We start from the raw sequence: 25,123 nt of genomic DNA, 5'->3' as shown, positions 1-25,123 counted from the left end.
AAGGTGGAATGGTTAAGAAACAAAACCACGGCAATTACTACTATAGGTTATAATAATATAATTTTTGGTGTATTACTAGAGGACATAAAATCGGACCTAATTAACGATTTTTTGCTAATTTTAGCAAATTATTTTATCCATAAGGCTAAATTTATAAAGTCCCCACAGATATTCACGTCGTATTATAATGAATTAAAACTATATATACTTAGTCCGTGAAATTAATAAAATCTAAACAAATGCAATATCTTTTTATATTATTAGAAAACGACCTCACTATTGAATATGTAAGTTTTTATTTTTATTTCATATTTGAATATTTTGATTTACTCTGTTTATATTTAGTTTGTTGTTGTTTTGCGCTTTTGTACCTAATTTATTATCACTGTGTAAATGTCTCTAATGTAGTGTTTATTCATACTACTTGTCTTAAAGTTTGTAAATTCAAAATTTACAAAAAACAAACAAAAAACAAACACAAGCAACACATGCTGTGAGTGTCCAAAGGTCAGAGGTCACTGTGCTGATGATACAAGAATAACTCAATCATTAATCAAAAATGTCCTTTATTCTAACCGTCACCTTTAATCAGTCGTGGTCTGTCACATGTGATTGGTGGACACTGATTAGATTGGCTGATCTGAGTCACATGACTCAACTGAGCAACATGAACAGGAAATGAAACAGTCACTGACAGATTGGACTGAGAACAGACACAACATGATGAGCTTTGGCAGTTTTTCAAAATACTAATAATAAAATACGACTGTAGGTAGTGGGGTTGTTTATGACATGCATGAATGTACCATTTTAAATTTATACAGCACATGACAGTACAAAAGACGTAATATGTACAGCACTGATTCAAACACTGACTGGCGTCACGTCCACAAAACCCATAAAAACCCCCAAAACACACAAAACCCCCCCGACCCCCAGATTCCCTCCCAGCTCTGTGCTGATGTCTGAACATCAGTGGATGTGAGGTTGCTTGGAAACAGCAGCTGAACAAAACATCATGTTAGATGTCCTCATGAGGAACTCTTCAGTCAACACGGATGAGAAGCCAGGGGAGCGTTTCTACGTTTCCATGGCAACCAAGCGTGCAGGTAACGAGCAAAGATACAACCAATCATTTAAAAAAACAAACAAAAACAAAAAAAACAGAGACTACATGAGATTGTTTTATGAAGATCAAGAGTGTTCAGGATATTTGTGAGTGAAGTGCACCTGAGACTGTGAGTACGCCGTGACATCACTGCTTGGGACAGGTGGAGCAAAGGTGTCTTGTGACCACACCCACCCAAAGCTGAAACTTTCCATTTTGTGGTGAAGTCATCGTTTTAAAGGGGCCTGAGGTTTATTCCAGCTCAGGTACGATAACACTGTGTTCACCTCAGGAATTCATCATGTGATGTCACTAAAAATATGTCCAATGGGGTGTGACCACAGTAACCACCAATAACAATCCACCAGGAGAACTGAGAGTGCTCACAGCTGGGATAATTACAGGGGTCAAAGTTGAAGTGGGGGGGTGGGGGGTGTCTCATTCATCAGCTGTCTCACCTGTTTGTGGTGATGTCACTGCTCTCAGATCTCAGCTGTTTTCACTTCATGATCATAACTGACAGAAAACAAAATGTCGGTATTAACAAACTATAATTTTCTTATTAGCTGAACTTCATGCGTTTGTGTTTTTCAGGCTTCACAGGACAACATTAAAACAAGAATACACACACATTTATATTTATATTTATAAATATATATATATATATATTTATATGTGTGTATGTACGTCTCTAAAACATTGGCATCAGTGTAAACGTCATGGAAGACTTGGACATAAATTTAGCTTCACATTTTCTGTAAATACAGTTCCACAAAGCTCGTGTTATCAAATCAGTTAGGATCCAGATCCAGTCTGACCCTCAGAACCAGAACCAGAACCAGAACCAGAACCTGAACCATGAAAGCCACGTGTCTTCAGTGAGTTTATTTCGTCATGAAGAGAAGTTCATCAGACGTCCCAGGCACTTCTGCGACAGTGTGTAACACTTCGTCATCCATCTCACTTGAACAGTGGAGCATTTCCCCTCAGTGATCCGACCCTCCAGGACCAGGACCAGGACCAGGACCTGGACCTGGACCTGGACCCAGCTGCCCCCCCCCCCCCCGGTCGGCTCTATGAATTGCTGCTGAGTCTTCGGCGCAGCAGAGAGGCAGGTTTGCTCTCTGTGTCCTCGACGTCACTTTCACATTGTCTCTGGAGAAAAGCATCATTACAGGTTCACAACGTGGATCTAAACAAAACTACTCTGTTTACATATCATACATAACTAACCTGGTCTGACCTGGTCCAACCCTGGTCTAATGTTGCTCTGACCTGGTCTAACTGGTATAAACACTACATTAGTGACTTATTATAACTGTTATAGTGTAGATGGAAGAGATTCAGTGTTGAGTGTCTCTTGAAAACTGACGTAACTAAAGTAGATTAGACAGAAAGTGTCTCACCTGTAGTGGATCTGGATCTGAGCTTCCCTTACACGGCAGCCTCAACTGGACCAGCCGGTTACACATTAACACCATGTTGAAGGACATCTGGGGGGGGGGGGGGGGGTTCATTAAAGCTTACAACCATCACAACCCCTGAATGTTGTTAAGGATCGTACCTGGATGGTGGAGAACTGTCCAGACTCACCTTCCATTTCCTCCTGGCGTTGAACTTCTTAAAGTTCTTCATATTGATTGAGGATCTATTCCTATTGGCCGCCTGTTTGCGTGTGATTGGCTGAAAAAGACAGAAACATCTGTTCTCTCTATCCGCAACATGCTGTAAACAACACGTTGCTATATGTTTACAGCATCGTGTTGTTTACAGCATCATGTTGTTTACAGCATCATGTTGTTTACAGAACTGTGTTGTTTACAGCATTGTGTTGTTTACAGCATCATGTTGTTTACAGCACTGTGTTGTTTACAGCATCATGTTGTTTACAGCACTGTGTTGTTTACAGCATCGTGTTGTTTACAGAACTGTGTTGTTTACAGCATCATGTTGTTTACAGAACTGTGTTGTTTACAGCATCGTGTTGTTTACAGAACTGTGTTGTTTACAGCATTGTGTTGTTTACAGCATCATGTTGTTTACAGCATCACGTTGTTTACAGCACTGTGTTGTTTACAGCATCGTGTTGTTTACAGAACTGTGTTGTTTACAGCATCATGTTGTTTACAGAACTGTGTTGTTTACAGCATTGTGTTGTTTACAGCATCATGTTGTTTACAGCATCACGTTGTTTACAGCACTGTGTTGTTTACAGCACTGTGTTGTTTACAGCATCATGTTGTTTACAGCACTGTGTTGTTTACAGCATCATGTTGTTTACAGCACTGTGTTGTTTACAGCACTGTGTTGTTTACAGCATCATGTTGTTTACAGCATCACGTTGTTTACAGCATCACGTTGTTTACAGCATCGTGTTGTTTACAGCATCGTGTTGTTTACAGCATCATGTTGTTTACAGCATCATGTTGTTTACAGCATCGTGTTGTTTACAGCATCGTGTTGTTTACAGCATCGTGTTGTTTACAGAACTGTGTTGTTTACAGCATCGTGTTGTTTACAGCATCGTGTTGTTTACAGCATCGTGTTGTTTACAGAACTGTGTTGTTTACAGCATCGTGTTGTTTACAGCATCGTGTTGTTTACAGCATCGTGTTGTTTACAGAACTGTGTTGTTTACAGCATCGTGTTGTTTACAGAACTGTGTTGTTTACAGCATCATGTTGTTTACAGCATCGTGTTGTTTACAGAACTGTGTTGTTTACAGCATCGTGTTGTTTACAGCACTGTGTTGTTTACAGCATCATGTTGTTTACAGCACTGTGTTGTTTACAGCACTGTGTTGTTTACAGCATCATGTTGTTTACAGCATCGTGTTGTTTACAGCATCGTGTTGTTTACAGCATCGTGTTGTTTACAGCATCGTGTTGTTTACAGCATCGTGTTGTTTACAGCATCATGTTGTTTACAGCACTGTGTTGTTTACAGCACTGTGTTGTTTACAGCATCATGTTGTTTACAGCATCATGTTGTTTACAGCATCACGTTGTTTACAGCATCGTGTTGTTTACAGCATCGTGTTGTTTACAGCATCATGTTGTTTACAGCATCATGTTGTTTACAGCATCGTGTTGTTTACAGCATCGTGTTGTTTACAGCATCGTGTTGTTTACAGAACTGTGTTGTTTACAGCACTGTGTTGTTTACAGCATCATGTAGTTTACAGCACTGTGTTGTTTACAGAACTGTGTTGTTTACAGCATCGTGTTGTTTACAGCATCGTGTTGTTTACAGCATCGTGTTGTTTACAGAACTGTGTTGTTTACAGCATCGTGTTGTTTACAGAACTGTGTTGTTTACAGCATCATGTTGTTTACAGCATCGTGTTGTTTACAGAACTGTGTTGTTTACAGCATCGTGTTGTTTACAGCACTGTGTTGTTTACAGCATCATGTTGTTTACAGCACTGTGTTGTTTACAGCACTGTGTTGTTTACAGCATCATGTTGTTTACAGCATCGTGTTGTTTACAGCATCGTGTTGTTTACAGCATCGTGTTGTTTACAGCATCGTGTTGTTTACAGCATCGTGTTGTTTACAGCATCGTGTTGTTTACAGCACTGTGTTGTTTACAGCACTGTGTTGTTTACAGCATCGTGTTGTTTACAGCATCACGTTGTTTACAGCATCGTGTTGTTTACAGCATCATGTTGTTTATAGCATCGTGTTGTTTACAGCATCGTGTTGTTTACAGCATCGTGTTGTTTACAGCATCGTGTTGTTTACAGCATCACGTTGTTTACAGCATCATGTTGTTTACAGCATCACGTTGTTTACAGCATCATGTTGTTTACAGCACTGTGTTGTTTACAGCATCATGTTGTTTATAGCATCATGTTGTTTATAGCATCATGTTGTTTACAGCATCATGTTGTTTACAGCACTGTGTTGTTTACAGCACTGTGTTGTTTACAGCATCACGTTGTTTACAGCATCATGTTGTTTACAGCATCACGTTGTTTACAGCATCACGTTGTTTACAGCATCGTGTTGTTTACAGCATCACGTTGTTTACAGCACTGTGTTATTTACAGCATCATGTTGTTTACCACACGGTGCTGTAAACCATTGGAGCCTGAACAGTGTGTGTAGATACCTTAATCCATGGATGAAGCAGACACTCCTCAGCTGTCATTCTCTCACTGCAACACAACAACGAAGATGACAACAGGTGAGGAGAGGAGTAACACCTTCCTGTACTTATGTCTTTACATGACACATCACATGTAATCAGACGTCAGGTAATTCATCATATCATGATTCTGGATAAACACATTTTGGACCTGGACAACCGACCTGGGGCTCTGCAGCAGGAGTTTCTGGATGAAGTCTTTGGCCATGGAGCTGGTCATGCTGAAACTCTGAGCATCAAACTCATAGTTCAAGGCGATGATGTTCTTCAGGGTCTCTTCATCAGTCTCATCTTGGAACGGAGACAGACCGCTCAGTCTGAGGACGGAGGGAGACAGAGAGAGTGAGAGACCACGTCTACATCCGTCCAGAGGAAGCTGCTCACAGTTCACCATCGTCCACTGTTCACGTCTCAACACGATATCTGACCTGTGTCCCATTAATAAAGTACTTATTATTTATAGTATTAAATCAACACTAAAGTTAATTTGCCCTCCCACAGTTTAACATATGCAACCAAATATAACCATGATTGTAACACACACACACACACACACACACACACACGCTCCCATCAGCTGATTGTAATATACATCATACACACATAAAAAGCTCAATGTTTTAAATTCATGATTTTTTTTAAAGATCAGTCACTCAGACAGTTTGAGAAACACTGAAGTTAAAACATATTTGAACTAATTTACTCGTGGACCACCAGGGGTCACTTGTGTACCACTAGTGGTCCACGAACCACACTTTGAGAAAGGCTGGTTTAATGTCTGCACATGCTCACATGCCTCTCAACACACACACACACACACACACTTGAACTTACAGTATGTATGTAATGACTCCGATGCTCCTGGAGGAGAAAGACACATAGAGACACAGGGAGTCATGACAACCAGGCTGAGACCCGAGTGAGGCCCAGATCAGGCCCAGATCAGGCCCAGACACGCCACTGACAGAAGAATTCACCCTCCTCATACAGACACAGAGCAGTGACACTGAAAATAGTAGCGAAAGGCTTGTACATGTGAGTGTGTGTGTGTGTGTGTGTGTGTGTGTGTGTGTGTGTGTGTGTGTGTGTGTGTGTGTGTGTGTGTAGTTTCTGTACATGAGAAAATATGCAGAACACTGTGTGAGGACACAACACTCACCACATATCTGCTGCTGTGCTCAGAGCCTCATTGTTGATCACCTCAGGGGCTGAAAGAGAGAGGTGTGGGGGGGGGGTGGGGGGGGTGGTTGTGGGGGTGGGGGGGTGGGGGGGGGGTAGGGGGGGGGGTGTGAAAACACTGTTTTCTGATTTGACTTTCAAAATTTCTTCTGCTGCTTCTCACACACTCAAACATCCAGAATCTGGACTCCTGGCGCCGTTTTAGATTTGAAAATAAATCATTTTACGTCCATGGAAAATATTCTCGTTATTTTAACTGTCACGTAGCAAGAATATGGCTGTATACATACATATATAATATTCTGTATGAATCCAGTAGACCTACTTTATTAATAAAACCCTTTGTCGACACTGTGGCTCAGTGACGTCTGACCACACTACTTTGAAAAAGCTCTGCAGTGAACAGGCTGTTGGTTTTGTTTTCAATCTTTTGGACTAATTCATCAATAGTTTGATAAGAGTGAATTATTATGTCTCCTACGCTGTTCACGGAGCGTCGAGCACTGTAAAGAAAGGCGTATTGATATTCTGCTCTGAACCGACACACGGACACAGTTACAGACTCTGTTTCCACTGAGGAGCAGATGATGCATTTTTCTTCCATCTGGACCTTTCAGGTTAACGTGAGTTAGAAATGAGCTTTTTTCCCTTTATTACTGCTAATAAGTACTTTAACCTCTGGTGGCACTGGTGGGGATGAAGCGTCTGTCTACATCAGAGGAAGACCAGGGACGTCACAGGAAAGTAATAAAGCATTTCCTTAATTTCATATTTTAACAGGCATTAAAAATAGGAATTGTAAAAAGAACTTATAAATTAACAATCAATAAATAATAAAGATTTAAAAGTGGATTTACAAAATACCATTTATAAATACATTTATTAACTCATTAGAATTTAAAAACCTATTTAAAGGGCATTTTAAAAGTGGGAACACCTTCCTGGATTCAATTTCCATTTCCTTTTTCCAGCTGCTTCTCCTTTTCCAGTTAGCTAATCGATTAGCTTCATTAGCTTCATTTAGCTTCCCCTGTTAGCTTCTCAGTGACTCTCTGGGCCTTCAGTGTAAAACCAGGCTAAACAATCCCAATTGGCCACAGGATTAAAGAAGCTCTCTGATTGGTTGGAGAGCTAACAGGTCATATCAGGTTTTACCAGCACTGAAGGTGCAGAGCGTCACAGAGAGGCTAACAGGAGAAGCTAAATGACTAAGCTGATGAGCTAATATGAAAAGCAGCTGGAAAAAGGAAAAGGAAATTGAAGAGGGAATCCAAATTCTTTTAACAATTCCTATTCTAAATAAAATATATTAAAATATGAATATTTATTGCTTTTCCTGTGACGACACTGGTCCTTCAGAACTACCACCTGTGGGGTGTCTTATCTGTGGTTCTTTGATTTGGTTCTACCACAGAAGAAGTGCGACGGACGGAGGAGTGTCGTGTCAAGTGAAGGACTCGTCTTCCTCACCGATGTACTGGGGGGTGCCGCTGGTGCTCCTGTACTCCTCCCCCTGGTGGAAACGGTGGGCGAGGCCAAAGTCGATGAGCTTGATGTCGGGGTGTGGAGACACTTTGTCTGACAGCATGATGTTCTCTGGCTGAACGGAGAGAATAACATCATTACGGCGGGTGAACATAGTTTAATGTGATTTGAAGCCCACAGTTCGGGGGGGGGGGTCACTGTTACCTTGAGGTCAAAGTGGGCGATGTTCTTGCTGTGCATGAATCCCAGCCCCTCCAGGATCTGCTTCATGAACTCAATGGCCTCACTCTCCAACAGGTTCTCCTTCTCAGCGATGAAGTCAAACAGCTCGCCTCCGCTGACGCTACAACACCAGACAGAACAAACTCTGAGTTCAAACCTGAACTCCGGTTTGATTAACTCTGAGTCAGAACAGGTGATATCAAGTAGTTCAGTCAGTTGAGTTCCCCCTGAGTGAAGCTCATGCACGAGGAGATGAAAGCCACTCGTCACAGGACAACGACAGGCAGTTGTGATGTTTAGCCGGACCTTCCTACTTCAGCAGCAGCAACTTCAACTTTCAACACGTTGTATATTTAAGTAGTTAGTGACATTTTTCTGCCTTTAATATCGTCTACCTGAAAGCAGCACAGAAAGCCTTTATACACACGAGTCCTGAAATATGTGCTGACTGCACATGTTCAGATTCGACCTCCATTAAACCCAATAGAAACGAGAATCAGGACTGGTGCTCTAAGCAAAATGATGTTACACAACCAGAGCAGCAAATAAGCATCTTCATGCAATTTTGTCAAAGATAAACACGATCATATATATAATAGAGGAATGGGGCAGAAATGCAATGCTGAGGTTATTGACCTCTCAAGGTCACCAGAGGTCAGATACAAACTGCCTCCATGTCTGAAATAAAACTTGGAAAATTTTTTGTTGAAACTTTCACTCTTTAGTCATAACATACAGCTGTTCTGTCGACCTGCCTCATTATTACCTCCCACTGCTGCAGGAGTTCATCAGCATCTTCATCCCTGATGATGAAGACCTGTGTCACTTCTACAGGAGGATCCTGGACTCAGTTTCCTGCTGACCTCTGAACCACTGAGGTTTGTCACTGAGCTGATATTTCTATATAAAGTGGAAGCAGGACTGACTGACTGGCAGGGAGTGTGGTGTTTAAGGTGTGTGTGCACACACCCTTCCCTCAGGTTCAGTTCAGGGCCGACCTGCTGAGAGTTCCTGACAGCTACATAGAACAGAGCCAGCACTTAAACTGGCAGTGACAGCTGTGTGTGTTCCTGCTGTGACAAGTCAAAATGTCTTCGGCTCACACTGAATTAACCTGGGAACACACACACACACACACACACACACACACACACACACACACACACACACACTCTTGTGTACTCACAGCTCCAGGATCAGCACCACTTCAGCTCGGCTCTCAAAAACGTCTTTGAGGGTGACGATGTTCGGGTGCTGTATGGCCTGGAGGATCTCCACCTCCTGCTCCACGCCGCTCCGCTCCAGCCCCAGGCGGCTGCACGCGCTCTTCCGGATCTTCAGGAACTTGGCCGCCCAACACGTCCCAGACGCTCGCTCACAGACCCGCCGAACCTGACCAAAGTGCCCACTGGAGCAGAGACATGATCCGCTGTCAACACTCAGACAGTCGGTTCTTTACCTGCGACAGCTGCTGTCAGACAGGAAGTCATGTGACTGGACCTGTGTCTTTACTGTTTCAACTGCATTTCAATGCAAACATCTGAACTAAAGAAAGAATGAATAACAAGCACCAACAAACTCACACACATCTGTCTGTAAACATCTGGACACTAAGGCTCACCTTTCCACAGATCAGTGAAGTATGATCACATGATCACATGACTTTATGAACAGTTTGATCAGGGATATCAGACTTCACAATGGATGTAGCAGGCTGTAGTTAACTTAGCATTAAGCAGCAGGTGAATGAACAGAAGTAGTTTGTGTTTTGAATGATTTCATTTACTGACTCGTGTCGAGCAAGTGAAATCACACTGGAAACATCTGTTCAGGGAAGCTAAGCTAACAGGCTAGGCTATGAAAACGTAGCTAAGCTAGCTTACTGTCCAAGTTTAACAGACGGACTCTGTCATGTTTCTGTGTAAAAGCATCACAGATAAAGAAACAGAGGGAAGGATGAATGAAAGGAAGTTTTCTGTCTTTAATTCTTCACTAATTAACCATTTAATCACTGAGCAGCTCAGAGTCTGCAGCAGCTACCACCATCTTTTAAGGTGGAATGTTTTCTTGTGTGTTACTCGATGCATGATTGACGTTTGGAAATCAATCAATACACCTTAAATGTCAATTTGACTCTGGCCATGTGTTTTTATCAGCTCTCAGTTCCTGTTCTGCTCCTGCAGTTGGACGTTAAAGTCGGTCAGGAGCATAAATAACGAAACACATCGGTTCCTGCACATGAGGATGTGAACCTCTGAGTCGAACCAGCACGCTCCACACGGTTTCCCACAGTGAGCAGAGGGATGTGAGGAGGAGATGTAAAAACCCAAAGTGACCGCGGTTATTACCTTACCTACCTTACCTGTCTGACACCTGATATTGATAACAGAGACATCACTGCTGAGGAGACAGCCACAGCTGTGCAGTGACAGCAGCTCTGGTTGTCGTGGCAGAATCTCACAGCTGAAAATTAACACTTCACCTTCATCGTCACGACACGACAACAGACTCTGTAACGACGGCACCGTGCCGTCCTTACCTGCCCAGGACGTCCCCGATCTCATAGAAGTCTTCCACGTTCTCGGGCTTGAAGACGGCCATGTTGGTTTGTGAGTCCACTCCCTGCTACTGAACAGCCGACGTCCAGCGGTTCATGATCCTCTCTGCACTCTGCACACACCAAACCTACACCTGAGTAACACACAGCACAGGTGACATGTTGACAGAGTGTACTGCACCAGCTGATAAAGATCTGACGTGATGAGCTCTACCGTTACAGGTACAGGGGTTTCATTCATCTATCTATTTCACACAAATCAGAAACAGAAAATAGAATACAAGTAAAGAAACGTAATAATAGTAGTCGAGTCTCTGCAGGTACAAAATATAATTTCAGCCACTAAACACCTCAATCCTAAAAGGAAAAACCACTAAATGGTGAAGAATAACAAGAAAAAATAGAAGCTCAGGAGAGAAACCAGTTCTTCAGCCTCTCAGCGTTTAAACACAGTGAAACATATTTTAGTTGCAGCTGCTGCTTGAGGCTCGGGGCCTCGGGGCCTCGGGGCCTCGGGGCCTCGGGGCCTCGGAGTGTGTGTTAGTGTGTTTGCACTGGACGTCACCCAGAAACATGTAGTTCCAGATTGGAACAGATGTTATCTGACCTTCTGTCTAAAAATACTGTGACTGCACACGAGCTGAAGGTCACAAAGGTTTTTCCACTTCAAGGTTTTTCCTGATTCAAACCAAAGAGCTGCTGCCGTCAGTCGGTGTTAACCTCCATATATTTATCTCCTATTTGTCATTTATGGTCAGAGTGCTTCTCTGTGATTCACTTCATGTCAAGCAGACACACACCCCTCCTACAGAAAACCCTGTGACGCCTCTGAGTAACTGGAGCCCAGACTTTTATTTTTACAGCTCGTGGATCAGAAACGCCTGATTATAAAAACCATATAACCATATAAACGTTATTGTTCTTTTTATCCAGAAAAAAACTGCAGCTCCTCCGTTTATTCCTATTTGCTCACAGGCCCGTCTTCTCGCTCCAATATGGCGGCGACACTGACGTGTCGCGGCGAGCACTGTGGCGTCTGTGTGTAAACGTCTATGGTGTGAAGCTCTACCATGAATAACCTGATCATTCAGGTGCTCAGGCTCTGGGCGCTGATGAAGCACTTCCTGTCAGGTGTAGCTCTCTGCTCTCCTTACCACCTGATCAGCTGTTTGCTGAGTTATACATTGATTTAAATAAAAGTGAACTAAGACAAGAAAATACAGCATGAATTCACCATTTGATCTGGTTCGTTTCAGCACCGTGAGGTTAACATGAAAGTTCTTCTGAGACTCGTGACATTATTTTACTGTATCTGTATTTCTACAGTCTACTATCTATGAGGAAGGTGGATGACATCATCAGTTTCCACAGAGGTTCACAGCACATGTTGGTGTAGCACTTCCTGATTTCAGGTTGTGCTGCGGGGCTGTTTAACGTTGTGCTGCCATATTACAATAAGTTAACTCAAGCGTACAGGTGGATGCTCTGCCCCTGCCCCGCCCACTGTGACATCATCAGCTCTCTGTCCCTTCTGTGACTCACCTGAGGATTAAGTGTGTTATTTATTTTAATATTTTATTAATATTATAACGGAAGTGTTGCCCTGCCCCCCTCCCTCTCTGATTCCTCTATCACACGGCTCCCAACCTTCAGTGTGACACAGAAATCTAATCAGTTCATCTTTGAGTCAATGTTTGTGCCGAACCTGAAGGAGTTCAGTCCAAGTGTTTCTGAGAGATCGTGTCCACGACAACGAGACGGACAGACGGACAAGCTGAAAGCAAAATGACTATTGCTCTGACACACACACACACACACACACACGAGGTGAAGAAACTACAGCTGCAGAGGCCCCTGGGCAAGACATCCTTGAGCCCCCCCGCCCCCAGGCCCCCCGCCCCCCCTTCTGCCCTCCACACCCTTGCAATCCAACCCAGGTTTTAAATTACAGGTTCTCAGCAGAGGCCGTACCTGCTGCAAACACCTGTAGTCTATACAGGTTTTACACTGACAAGCTACAACATGTGATTCACACACACACACACTATACATTTGTGTGTGATGGATTGGATAGATCTTGACTTGACATACACACACACACACACACACACACACACACACACATACACACACCTGATCCAACATGCTGCGGTGCAAGTGCTGACAGGAACTACACGAGATCATATCTCTCCTGTGTTAGCTTCATTACCTCCACTAACATTCCTCTCTCTAAATGCAGGTCTTCTCTGGTTCCTAGAGGTTCTAAGACTAGAACAGGAGGTAGAACCTTCAGCTGTCAGGCTCCTCTCCTGAGGAACCAGCTCCGGGTCTGGGTCCAGGAGGAAGACTCCCTCTCTACACCTGAGCTCAGGTTTCAAACTGTTCTCTTTGATAAAGCTTAAAGCGTAGATCGAACAGGGTCTGACCCCCTGAGTCTGATGTTGCACATTTTCTGTATTTAAAACAAAAACTGGAATGGCATTTACTTCTGCTGTATTGTTGATGCCATGCAGATGTACTCTTCTGTCCGTTCCAAATAAAGATATAATTAAAAAAAAAAAAAAGCTTATAGTCAGAGCTGCATCAGGTGAGTCCTGAACCAGCTCTTAGTTACGCTGCTGGGGGGGGGGGGGGGGGGCTCCCATGATGCACCGAGCTCCTCCTCCCCCTCTCCAACTGTTCTCCTTCATACTCCATTAATACATACTTCTAACTTCTTCTCTCTGTAGTTTAGTGTTTCATTTCATTATCTGTCTCTTTATTATTATTATTATTATTATTATTATCGTTAGTCCCATTATCTGTCACTTTATTATTATTATTATTATCATTAGTCTCGTTATCTGTCACTTTATTATTATTACTATTATTATTATTAGTCTCTTTATCATTATTATTAGTCATATTATTTGTGCTATTGTTGTATCTTTATTATCATTATTATTATTAATTTCATTAAATGTCTCTTTATTGTTACTATTATTATCATTATTATCATTATACATCTTAATTTGTTATGATTCGCTGAGAGCCTGGCTGGTTTTCACTGCAGCCTGTTGACAGGAGGAATGAACATTAACTGCATCATGTCAAGTGTCACATCAGCTCCTCGGTGTCAGAGCGGGACCAACACACAGACACAAGTTACAACCAGGGATCACTAAAGACTAGAGATCATTACCGCACCACCTTTTCTCAGTTTTAGGAATAACTAATAATTATCTCAGTGTGGAAATGTCTTTATATTTATATTTATATAGTACATTATATTTTTTCCTATTTTCTTAGCATTACATATATTTAGACGTGTAGATCTCTCCCACACTCAGTTAGTGTCCGGACCTCTCTGATCCCTGCGGTGACACAGGTGACAAGTGTCTCATCAGTAAAGACGGAAAGATGAAGCCGGACATGTTGTTTTCACGCTGACCATCGACACAGACGCAGCTTCGGCTACAGAGCCGCTGAATAGAGACGTACTCACCCTGCGTTGCTGCTCGGATTCCGGTTCGGATGTTCCTGTGAACCGCCGTCTATCCCATGGATGTGTCGCTGCTCCTGCTCCGGAGAAATGTCCCAGGATGTGCGCGCGTGCTACTCTGAGCGCTCTGCTCGGCCCTGACGCTCGCGGAATGCGGAAAACACCCGGGTCGACAGTCTGATGTCATCATGTCCGATTTACCGTAAATACGAGTTCAGCGACCTGGAGGGGCGTTCACGGCAAGTTAAGACATTCAAGAACATGCCTTATCTTTTAACTTCGTTTTTGACAAGGACGCGCAAAACTGATTGATATATGACTTCCGGTTTGCTGTCAGTCTTCAAAATAAAGGAGGAAGTTTAAATAGTCATTAAATACAGACGTTGCATTTGAAGTTAGTTGAATTCTGACTTTGATTTAGTTTAATTTATTAAAGTCAGAATTGTAAAAAAAAAAAAAAAAAATCACGTGACGTAATGTAAAAATATTAGAAACTCAGAATTCTGAGTTTAAAGTCAGAATTTAATTTTTTTTTTTTTTTTTTTAAATCAAGCAGAAAACCAATAGAATCACTCTTCAAGTGAGACAAAAGTTTTAGATAAAACACCATTTCATTATTGCACTATACTGCAAAAAATGTAGTCTGTTGAATTTTGTGAGAATTGTTTTATTTATAAGGTTTTGCATGGATCCCTCCACGTTTAATTGATTTTACATATTTTAAAAATATATAGTGATGGACTTGTGAACTGACCATAAGGGATCCTATAAACCACAGAGATGGATCAGAACTCTGATTTATGAGTGAGATTTAACAAAATAATCCAGGATTTTTCTTTATCTGCCTTGATGGAATAGGGCCCAGATTAGGAGTTCAGCATCAGTTACCATGGAGATTTACCCCGGTAACAAGTTAACCAGTGCCGCAGGACTGAAAATGGAGAGTTAAACCTGAAGTTAACTTGATAACCTCTGATCCTGCTTCATAGCACAGACCTCTGTTTACACAGAACAATCTTAAAATCTGTGTTGGTTTTTTTTTTTGGACAGTGAAATGTCAGGAATCAGACGCAGCTGTAGAAAAACCCATCCTGTTTTTATTGATTTATTTTGCAGTTCAACAACCGGCTACAAACCTGAATTCAGTTCATTACACACACAATTACAAAACTGCAAAACCCCGTCAGAGCAGTAACTGCCAGTGTTACTGTTCTGCCACATGAAGCCATATGAAGGAAAGTCCAGCAGCTGCTTCCACTGCTGCTCAGCACGTTTCTTGGTCACTGTACTTTTCTTTCAACTTTCACCCCCAATATGGGTTATTAAGTTATTCAGAGATCCTGTGCCCACTGACCCCCCCACCCCCACCCCCACCCCCACCCCCACCCCAAGCCTTAACCCCAAGCCTTAACCCCAGTGTCCTCTCAGTTCTTCTTGGCCTTTGGTGAGTCGTACTTCCTTTTGCTGGAGTACCAGAGGAGCAGAGGGATGCCGATGGAGGGCAGAGTCATCACACCGAAGGCTGCCCAGTCCAGCTGGAGAACAGGAAGTGAGGGAAGGTTCAAGGGTCAGTCCAAAAAACAAAAACAGTTCTCGTCCTTTGTGAATGTCTAAGTGCCATTCGAATGTAAATCCTCATGTATCATCTGCAACTATAAACTGCACAGTGTACCAATGTTGACGACAGGATCAAAGTCTTTACCTGATCTCTTTAAAGCAGCCTCAGTTTATTAGGAACGCCTACCTACACCTCACCTGTACAGTTATTCTGGATGCTTTGCTAGAAGAGGTCAGAGCTAATCAAACCACAAGGTGAAGTTTAGTGGTGGTGACGTTGAAGTCATGTGACCGTGGTGTAGTTGGTTTATAGCCTAACATTAGCTTATCACTTCTGCTGATTGTATTTAGGCTTCAAACATCATAAATTGATTCTATCGAGGATTGAAAAATGTTTTTCTGATTGGTACCAAAGGTGAAAATGAGTAAGTCTCATCAGCGTCATGCAGCATGTTTGGTTCGAGATCTAATAATGCTGATTGGCTGTGTATTTACCTGAACACGTTTGAGAGGCCGGGCTTGAAAATAAAAATAAAATTTGTACAATACTGTGTGTTACAGTTCTAAATAAAGGTTAACCAAATCAATCAAGACCACGTCTCAAAGCCGACTGATTTCAAATCTGCAACCTTGTATTTTTAAATCATAATTTTTTACATAATTCATGTCACAGTGAATCACAGTGTAATTGTGTAATACTGTAGATGTACTAGACATTCCATGGATATAAAGAGCCCAGCTCATATCAAAATAAAATAGATTTGTCAGCAGTGTTCCTGGGTCTAGCAGTGTAGATGTTCGGTTCACTGGGTTTCTGCTGCTCTGATCATCAGTCTGAACACTTACATAATGTGGGGAGAAGCGGCGGTCGAACTCCCTCTGAGCCAGGATGCCTCCCTGGCCGGGGGCGCTGGTGTAGCCAACCTGCAGGACGGACAAACAAACAGTTCAGTTTCCTTCACTTCACTACATGTTGAACTGCTGTGATCCATGAGGATAATCAACTGCTTTTACCACGACTTGTCCTCCCTCCTGGGCCAGGTAGCTGACGGAGGCAGAGGTGAAGTTGAAGTACCCGGCCTTCAGGGGGCGCAGCACCACCGTGTGGGAGACGTTGCTGGCTCTGAACGTTCCTGAGTTAAAGCTGACAACTTGAAAAAAGATGGAGCGTCCAGCTTCACCAACCTGAAATCAACTCTCAGAGATAATGTTCCTACAGTCCGACCTACTGTTGAGTGTTTCAGCTGCATCAGAGATGTGTGTCAGAGATTTGGGCTTCAAGCTGTTCTCTCTGTGTGACGTCCTAAATGAAGCTTCGACCTGTTTAATGGAAACTTCTCCACTGATCTCTGCCCCCTCAGAAACTTCACATGTCTCTCAAAGATCCCACAGTGCTTCACCTTCTCTGTCTCATCACTTCAGCTGTCTGTGATACTGATGAGTCATCATTTCACTTTTCCATGCTCTGTTTCATTTGCAAACAAGTGGCAGCTAACAGAGACACCCAGAGGTTATCTGATGGTTGACAAAGGATGAAATCAGTGTGAATCTGTCTTTTTCTCCCTTTAATCTACCAACAACAACCAACAACAAACACAGGGTAAGAAGACATTCAGACTCAAGGATACGGTGCGATCCTGTCCCATTTAACGTTCAACATTCCTGAAACTATTCCAAAGTCTTCAGGGGGAAAGGAATCATCCGACAGCTCCACTTCCAGGGCAGCGCTGCAGAGACAGACGAGAGGAGGGCACTCAGTTAGACAGCCATGTATCTCATGGTATACCTGACTGAGCCACTAAGTAAATATTGATGAACAATATGGCTGCACTGATCAGAACAAGGAGCACTTATATTAAATAACAGATTATTCACAGCTTCAGCTAGAGGAGAGTACTCCGTCCTGACCTGGAGCCCACGTTGTAGATGTTGTACTGCAGGGTGAGATCACGGCCCTCCACGGCATAGCGGTTCAGCAGGGACTTAGAGGCCAGCAGACGGGCTCCCTCCTCTCCTGAGCCCAGACCAAACAGAACCAGGACCACAAACAACGGCAGCATCTTCGTCATCTGGAGAGAAAACAGGCCACAATAAACCAATGCAACCTGAAAAACTGTTGGAGAGGAAGGAGAGGAGGGGAAGACACATCATCTTTAAGGTCCAAAGTGTATGGACACCTCAGCCACTTACTGGAGGCAGGACATGTTCATATGACTGTTAATGTCCAGGTGTCCACATACATTTGGCTATGAAGTGAAGAGGACTTTAATTAACCACAATCAGAGTTAAAATCCACAAGATCAAAGACAACATGTAGAAAACCACGTTCATGGAGGAGACAACACTGAAACACGTCAAGGGTTCGAGTCTGAAGCTGGACCTGAAACAGACTCACGGCTAACAGTTGCTAACTGCTGCTAACTGCTGCTGACAGCTGCTAACTGCCGCTAAACCTGTCGCTGTTTCATATTTATTCACAGAGACACCAGCAGAGCTTCTCCTCTCACAGTTAAGAACATTCATGACTGAAACTTTGACATTTCAGCTTCCTAAAGTGCTGGAAACGGACCGTTACCGACGCTTACGTGGACCAGAGGAGCCGTGTCACTTCAGACCAGACTGACGCCAAACAACAGAGCCTGAAGCTAATATCTGAAGCTAATATCTGAAGCTAATATCTGAAGCTAATATTATTTCTAATTATCAAATCAGTATCAAATGTGTGGAATTAGAAGAAGCAGACACCCGGTCTCTTACCGTTCAGTTCAGCTCTAACTGCAGGTAATGAAAGAGATCGAGAGGCGCCTGCGCACGAGCCTCAAGCTGCTGTTGGCATGACGTGTCCGTGAAGGCCACGTAGAGGGCTCCGGCCGCGCAGCGCCCCTGGTGTCCGGGAGGCGCTGGTGCACTTTGAATGTTTTTATTCCTCCGTGCCGGCGACAGTCAGAGCGGGAGACGTACTGTTTTCTGTACAGTATTGTTTTTCCGTGGACACAGTTTCTCAAAAAACGCTTTGACGGAACTTCTTGAAATTTGTCACAAACATTCACCAGAGTTGTGTCTGAAATCACTCTCTCCTCCCGCCTTTCTGTAAGTATCCAGGGAGTTTAATGAAGAGGACTATGTAGTGAGCTCATCGGTAAAATGGTATGGATGTATTATAATATAATCTTATAATACATACATTATAATATAATCTTATAATACACGACTCAGGTCATTTGCTCCGCACCGTTTTTCTGTCTTTCGGCGCGAGCGCAATGCATGATGGTCTATATTGCTTGGTTAGTGACCATCGGTTGTACCAAAGATCCTCTATACAGTTTCTCTACTGTTTCCGGTTGTACACATGGTTGTATTCTACTTTTCATGATGCATTGTGGGATACTGTGAGTAACATTTATCACTATACTATCACACAGCACAACAAAATGGCAAACTCACTATAAAGCGGATTATATAAGGAGTAGTGAGTGATTTTGGACACAGCCTAGGACTCAAGGATGAACTGACTAGGTTTTGGTGGTCAAAGGTCAAAGGTCTCGGGCGTAGTGACCTCACAAGGCCAAACCTCACAGTTTTGGCCTCGTGAGCACCATATCTCAGTTACACCTTGATGGAACCTCTTCAAATTTGGCTCAAACATTCATTTAGACTCAAGGATGAACTGATCAGCTTTTGGTGGTAAAAGGTCAAAGGTCAAGGTATAGGTGACCATTTGAATTTGAAGAAGTTCCTTCAATGTTTCATGGAGATATTATGTTCACACAACTGCTGCTCTGACTGTTATATAAAAAAAGAAAAATATGGTTAGGTCGCACTAGCTGTTTACTTTCAGTCATTATAGCAAATTAATATGAGTAACACCACTTACTGCTAGCAGCTGTTACACCGAACTAAACCTCATCCCTGGGTAGAGTTGTTGTCTCACAGCAGCACACACAGATTCCTCCAGGTCACCTGAGGTCAACAGGAAGCTTCATGTGGTCCGGCTCTAATTAAGATCAATTATAATATTTACTTTGTGATTGCTGGTCCCGGTCCTGATCAACACCGCTGATCCCAGCTCGGCCTCTAGAGGGAGACAGACGCCTCTGACTGTATCACTGAGGTGTGGTCACAGGTGGAACATTTATAGGCTTACACATCACAGTACAGGTACAGGTACACACATGTTCACATGGTTCCTCCTGCATCAACTCCACATTGTGTCTAACACTGTGTTAGATGGAGGATCTGGTCTTCACAAACATTCTGTTGTTTTAACTGAGAACTGTCTGTGTCTGTGTTTTTTAAAAACTGTTCAATTGCAATTTAGGTGCAAAGGTGAAAATGTGTGTGTCTCATTTCAGACGCCTGTAGAGTCAGAGACTCATGGTTTAATCAGCTGGTTTAAACCTGGTTTAAAAGACTGAGCTGGGACTGTAGGGACGGGGGTTGGACACTAGTCCAGGTACTGAGGACAGACAGGACTCGATTAAGACTTCAGGACGTGGAAGAACATGAACACTCACAGTGTTTCTGCTGCTGTTGTTTAGTTATTCCTCTGGATGAACTGATTAGATTTTGGGGGTCAAAGGTTAAAGGTCAAAGGTCATAGGCATGGTGACCTCACTAAACACAGTTTTGGCCTTGTGAACGTGATATGTCTCTAATTTCTTGAGGGAATTTCTTAAAATTTGGTGCAAATGTTCACTTGCACTCAAGGACGAGCTGATTAGATTTTGGTGGCTTAAGGTCAAAGGTCAAGATCACGATCATTACTCAAGACTTCACATAGATATTATGACAAAATTTCACACACGTGGTTCATATTCTCTCTGACTCTGGATAAACAGGACGTGACCTGGAACTAGTCTGAGTGGCGGAGGGATACGACCACGAGGAGCTGACTCTAGTTTTGTTCTGTTTCTCTTTCTGTTGGAAATAAATATCTTCTTTTCTTTATGATGTCATATTTCAAAATAAAGTATCAAGACACATGATGATGAGGAGCTTTTAAGTGTTGACAGGACAGTTGGCTGATGAGCAGCAGTGGACAGAGAGGAATCCTTTTGTCAGGTCCTCAGAGCTGCTGTTAAAGTGGGCGTGTCTTGTTCATTCATAAACAAGAAGGGTATATAAACCCCGGCTGCAGCGGGTCCGTCATTCATCAGGTGTGACACTGTCACTGACAGCAGCTCTCAGACCAGCCACGTGCAGCATGCTCCCTCGCGCCAGCGGACTCCAGCTCGTCGCGCTCCTGCTGCTGCTGAGCAGGAGCAGCTCAGCTGTTCACAACGACGCCACTGAGTCCGTGGACACTCAGCCGGTCCACGACACCCAGGACGAGCCGGCCAATGAAGACACGAACCAGGCGAGGAACGGCGGGAGACGGCCGGCGGACGACTTGCGCAATGGTGAGTCCAAACGGTTACGCACGACGCACTCAAGAGATTTGTGTGTAATAGTTGACAGGTATTGATTCAGATGGATGTCTGAGTGAAGGGATGACGTCACTCTCAGTGCGGTGACCTGTGCAGCAGGTGGATCTTTATCAATGAACGTGTGCCAGTGGGTGATGCTCCTGGAAGGTGATCTGTAAACGTCAGGGAGACTTTGGCGCCAGAGTGAGCATAAGGTTAGAGATCAGTTGTACACAGACAGAAAAGTTTATCCTCACAGCTCCTGCTGCCAAAGACCCTCCCAGGTACAGGACCCAGGTGGACAGGACCCAGGTGGTCCTGTACCTGCCTGTCTACAGGATATAAAACCTGAGTCTGGTCCAGTTCTGTCAGAACACAAAACAACCAAAACAAAGCAGTTAGTGACGCAATGAAAATAATGAATCTAAACAAAACTCAACTTTCTCTATTTGTATTTTCCTTTCATGTTTTCTTATTTCAGCATTTCACTCCTGTTTGCTCTGTTTCTGTGGTTAAATTGATCCTCCAGATTTTATAAATAAAGTTGGTTAAAAAAAAGTTTAGTGTAATTGCAGTTAAGTATGTCCTGATGAACTCTCCTTCTCACCTTTGACCTCATGACGTTTTCCATGGAGGTCGAGGAGAAGAGGTCAGAGAGATCATTTAGACTGTTCGACTGCAACCAGTTTGTTATGTCACCTTTATGTTAAAGTGACCTGTGACACTCCTGTAGACCTCAGGGTGAACTGGAGTGTATATGTAATTCAGTTTCCTGTCTCAGGTGCAAACCAGAGCCAGGTGGGCTGCAGGGAGCTGAGGTCCACGAAGTACATCTCTGACGGCCAGTGCACCAGCGTTAACCCCATCAAGGAGCTGGTGTGTGCCGGGGAGTGTCTGCCGGCCCACCTGCTGCCCAACTGGATCGGGAGCGGGGGTCACACTACGAGGTACTGGAGCCGCCGCGACGCACAGGAGTGGCGCTGCGTCATTGACCGGACCAGGACCCAGCGGATCCGGCTGCAGTGCCAGGACGGAAGCTCCCGAACCTACAAGATAACTGTGGTGACCTCCTGCAAGTGCAAGCGCTACTCCAGAGAGCAGAATGACTCAGGACACAAGGACACGTCTGTCCAGAGCGGGAAACAGAGGAAAAATGTGAGGAAGGCCGGACCCCCCGAGGAGAGAGGCGGGCGGCAGTCCGACAACTAAAACCTCTGCAGCTACAGCCGAGTCTCCAACAGACACTCCTGTCTCCATCATGACGTCTACGGATGAATTATTAGTGTGCAAATATTTAACCCTCTGAGGTCTATGGGTGTTTTCTGGATTCCTACACTATTTCTTAGTCACCTTCTAAAAGGTTGACATCACATTAAGCCCAAATCTTTATATCACAATCTTCAGAACTATCGCAGCTCCTTCTGACTCTCTTTGCAAAAGATCATTTGGCCCAAATGCTGAAAAACTGAAGCCCAGTTTTTGAAATTGTCCAGATTACTGATGTGGTGAACTGAACCGGGTTTACCAAAGTCTTAGGTTCATAAAAATAGTGCAATATGAGTGAAATAGTAAATAAATGTTTAATAAATGCCTAAAATGAGATTTTGTAATATCATTGAGTCTAAGCGCCGACTGTCACTCTGCTTTAACTGAATGTTAGAGGCCTTCCAGCTCCAGCACTGAGTCATCTACAATCTCACAAGAATAAGAAATGGAAAGTGGAGAGTCGACAGATCTTAACAACATTTAAACCATATTTCTCCTCTGTGTTATCACAGAGATATTAATAAAAACATCCGTCAACCTCAGAGGGTTCAGAGACAGTGACTAGTGTCAGAGTTAGATCAGTGTGACGCAGGAAACTGCTCAGCTACAGGATCAGTCCAACTTCTATAACACCGGGGTTCTAACTACTGACCTTGCTAACCTGCGGTTAGCCTAGCTTAGCATAAAGGCCGTAAGCATTGGGGGAACAGCTAGCCTGGCTCCGTCCAGAGTTGGACAGACCTGCACTTGTTGTTTGTTCAATCTGTGCACAGACAGAAACGTACAAACGTGTTCAGGCTCTTCGTCCCGGTCTCTGCTCCACACTCACAGTGTGATGATGAGGCCTGAGGACCAATCAGGAAACAGCAGCTGTCGTCCTCTCTGTGTGTGTTCAGACAAACAAACAAGAAACATGTCCATTAGTGAGTTTTACACCTTTTCCATTCCCTGTCTTTATGCTAAGCTAAACGCTAACCATATGCTAACTGAAAATGTTGAACTAGTCTGTGGCATGAACCAACTGTTGACGAGGCAACACAGGGCCTTAGTAAAGACAGGAACTACAGAGAGACGAAACGCCAATAGACCGACCAGGAGAGGTTAGATTTAAAATACGAGTCAAACCTCCCTCCTTTCATTTTAAAAGACAAGTCTGTCGTCCGGTGCAGAGGAAACCTGCTGCTGTCTGACAGTATGACATCAGGTCTGACGCTTGTTCACATGTATCAGGGGCTTTCACACCGAACGTGCAGGTCGGCCAGTGTTCAGAGTGAACAGCTGAGCGGTCCACCGGGACTCTGGCATCAGCAGAAGTTGTCATTTCACAGCCATTTTGAATTTCCAGAGTCATGTGACTCTACTCTCTGATTCCACCAGGACGCAGCTGAAAGACCCAAATCAAAAACCATGAATATCAAATCAAATATCAGACTGTGGACACAAACATGTCAATCATAATGTAAAAGTTTCAAATGTGAAGTTAGAGTTATATAGAGTAGAATAATGCTCAGTAGCCTGTAGTGTGAATCTGCAGTATGTGGGACGGTTTGTGGGTTTCCAGAGTGAATTGTATGTAATTTATTTTTGTACCTGATCAGCTGAAGTTGTTTTTTTATATTTCTGTCACTGTCTGAAATAAAGATGATGAAGTGTGTGCGAGGCTGTTTTTCTGTTTCTGACATTCGGCTGCAGGCACGCCAGACAGGAACTCCTGAACAACAGAGGCATTAGTCAGTGATGAAACTCTCTTTACTTTGTTTTATTGTGAAGGGGATACCTTTACCTCCAGGCTAGTGGGGCTCGTTCCAGCTGCGGCAACATGTTAAGACGCTTTATTGTCTCATGTATCCCTTCATGTTTTCCCTCTGAAAGCTGTGGGCTGAGGCGGGCTCTGAATAGAATCACCTGCACTGGATGACAACAGGATGTTTAACTTGTGTTCCCCCAGAGGAAAAAGGATTGATGCGCCTTTGTCAATAGTATCCTGTAGGTGCAGTGAGGGGTCAACAGGAGCGCTGATCAAAAACATGTCACAGCTTCTGGTCTACGGCTAACAGGCTAACAGGCTAACAGGCTAAAGCTGAACAAGCTGAAAACACAACACCGACATCACCTTCATGCACATCCAGGAGACACAGCACAACCATCATTCATCAGTGTTTCACCAGCTCACAGATACCTGGCTCTTCAGCTGCTAAATGCTCCACGGTGTTCGGAGTTCTACCTGAGCAGGTAGAGGTCAGGGACCGTTTCTCTGACAGCAGCTGCTGGTGAGAGCCGAATTTATAAAACCAAAACACTCAAAAACCTTCAAACAGCTGAAGGAAACCTGCTGATCACACAATCACAAACTCAAATCAGAAGCTTTCACATTCCGGTTCAAACCTGCAACTTGGTTGTTGATATAAAGGCGAAGTCCAAACCGTAGCAACACGGGTTTGAGCCCCCCCCACCCCCCCCCACCCCCCCCCCCCCCCCTCTCTATCATAATAAATGATAAATGTAAAAAATAACCGCCTTGTGGTTGTCAGCCTCCGCCACACTGTCATATAACATATGAACCATTTGTGTGAAACTTTGTCATAATTTCTGTGTGAAGTATCAAGTAATGGCTAAAAAGTGTTTTGTGACGTCGCCGTGAACTTGACCTTTGACCTTTAGCCACTAAAATCTAATCAGTTCATCCTTGAATCCAAGTTAATGTTTGTACTAAA

General features: G+C 43.5%; 3 protein-coding genes across 3 annotated transcripts; 1 reads left to right on the top strand and 2 right to left on the bottom strand.

The window, feature by feature from the left end:
* Positions 1 to 549: 549 nt before the first annotated feature.
* Positions 550 to 14,325, bottom strand: si:dkey-240h12.4 (death-associated protein kinase 2). Its single transcript, XM_056400120.1, has 12 exons — positions 14,185 to 14,325; positions 10,683 to 10,834; positions 9,330 to 9,551; positions 8,126 to 8,264; positions 7,907 to 8,036; positions 6,417 to 6,465; positions 6,092 to 6,118; positions 5,422 to 5,574; positions 5,222 to 5,267; positions 2,702 to 2,791; positions 2,515 to 2,601; positions 550 to 2,263 (listed from the first exon to the last, which is right to left on the bottom strand). Exons 2-12 carry the CDS (start codon positions 10,742 to 10,744, stop codon positions 2,183 to 2,185), a joined length of 1,086 nt encoding a protein of 361 aa, XP_056256095.1. The 5' UTR covers positions 10,745 to 10,834; positions 14,185 to 14,325; the 3' UTR covers positions 550 to 2,182.
* A 947-nt stretch (positions 14,326 to 15,272) lies between these two features.
* On the bottom strand, positions 15,273 to 18,606 carry ssr2 (signal sequence receptor, beta). The gene is made up of 6 exons (XM_056398534.1): positions 18,496 to 18,606; positions 17,647 to 17,807; positions 17,367 to 17,465; positions 16,753 to 16,861; positions 16,585 to 16,662; positions 15,273 to 15,716 (listed from the first exon to the last, which is right to left on the bottom strand). Exons 2-6 carry the CDS (start codon positions 17,805 to 17,807, stop codon positions 15,606 to 15,608), a joined length of 558 nt encoding a protein of 185 aa, XP_056254509.1. The 5' UTR covers positions 18,496 to 18,606; the 3' UTR covers positions 15,273 to 15,605.
* Positions 18,607 to 19,966: 1,360 nt separating this feature from the next.
* On the top strand, positions 19,967 to 24,057 carry sostdc1b (sclerostin domain containing 1b). The gene is made up of 2 exons (XM_056399538.1): positions 19,967 to 21,137; positions 21,925 to 24,057. Exons 1-2 carry the CDS (start codon positions 20,942 to 20,944, stop codon positions 22,350 to 22,352), a joined length of 624 nt encoding a protein of 207 aa, XP_056255513.1. The 5' UTR covers positions 19,967 to 20,941; the 3' UTR covers positions 22,353 to 24,057.
* The last annotated feature ends 1,066 nt before the right edge of the window (positions 24,058 to 25,123 follow it).

This window comes from Seriola aureovittata, chromosome 16 (assembly GCF_021018895.1).
Source record: "Seriola aureovittata isolate HTS-2021-v1 ecotype China chromosome 16, ASM2101889v1, whole genome shotgun sequence".
NCBI classification, from domain to species: domain Eukaryota; kingdom Metazoa; phylum Chordata; class Actinopteri; order Carangiformes; family Carangidae; genus Seriola; species Seriola aureovittata.
The sequence above is the reverse complement of the archived record's forward strand: the minus strand, read 5'-3'. Positions and strand labels throughout refer to the sequence as shown.

Excerpts from the sequence above, each read along its gene's own strand:
- sostdc1b (XM_056399538.1), top strand. The coding sequence starts at position 20,942 with ATGCTCCCTCGCGCCAGCGGACTCCAGCTCGTCGCGCTCCTGCTGCTG. Across the intron at positions 21,138-21,924 it reads GGCGGACGACTTGCGCAATG|GTGCAAACCAGAGCCAGGTG; the intron begins GTGAGTCCAAAC and ends TTCCTGTCTCAG.
- ssr2 (XM_056398534.1), bottom strand. The coding sequence starts at position 17,807 with ATGACGAAGATGCTGCCGTTGTTTGTGGTCCTGGTTCTGTTTGGTCTG. Across the intron at positions 16,862-17,366 it reads AAATGGGACAGGATCGCACC|AGCCAGCAACGTCTCCCACA; the intron begins GTATCCTTGAGT and ends AGGAACGTTCAG. Across the intron at positions 15,717-16,584 it reads GCCGCTTCTCCCCACATTAT|CTGGACTGGGCAGCCTTCGG; the intron begins GTAAGTGTTCAG and ends CCTGTTCTCCAG.
- si:dkey-240h12.4 (XM_056400120.1), bottom strand. The coding sequence starts at position 10,744 with ATGGCCGTCTTCAAGCCCGAGAACGTGGAAGACTTCTATGAGATCGGG. Across the intron at positions 9,552-10,682 it reads ATCGGGGACGTCCTGGGCAG|TGGGCACTTTGGTCAGGTTC; the intron begins GTAAGGACGGCA and ends TCTCTGCTCCAG. Across the intron at positions 2,792-5,221 it reads TGCTTCATCCATGGATTAAG|CCAATCACACGCAAACAGGC; the intron begins GTATCTACACAC and ends TGTCTTTTTCAG.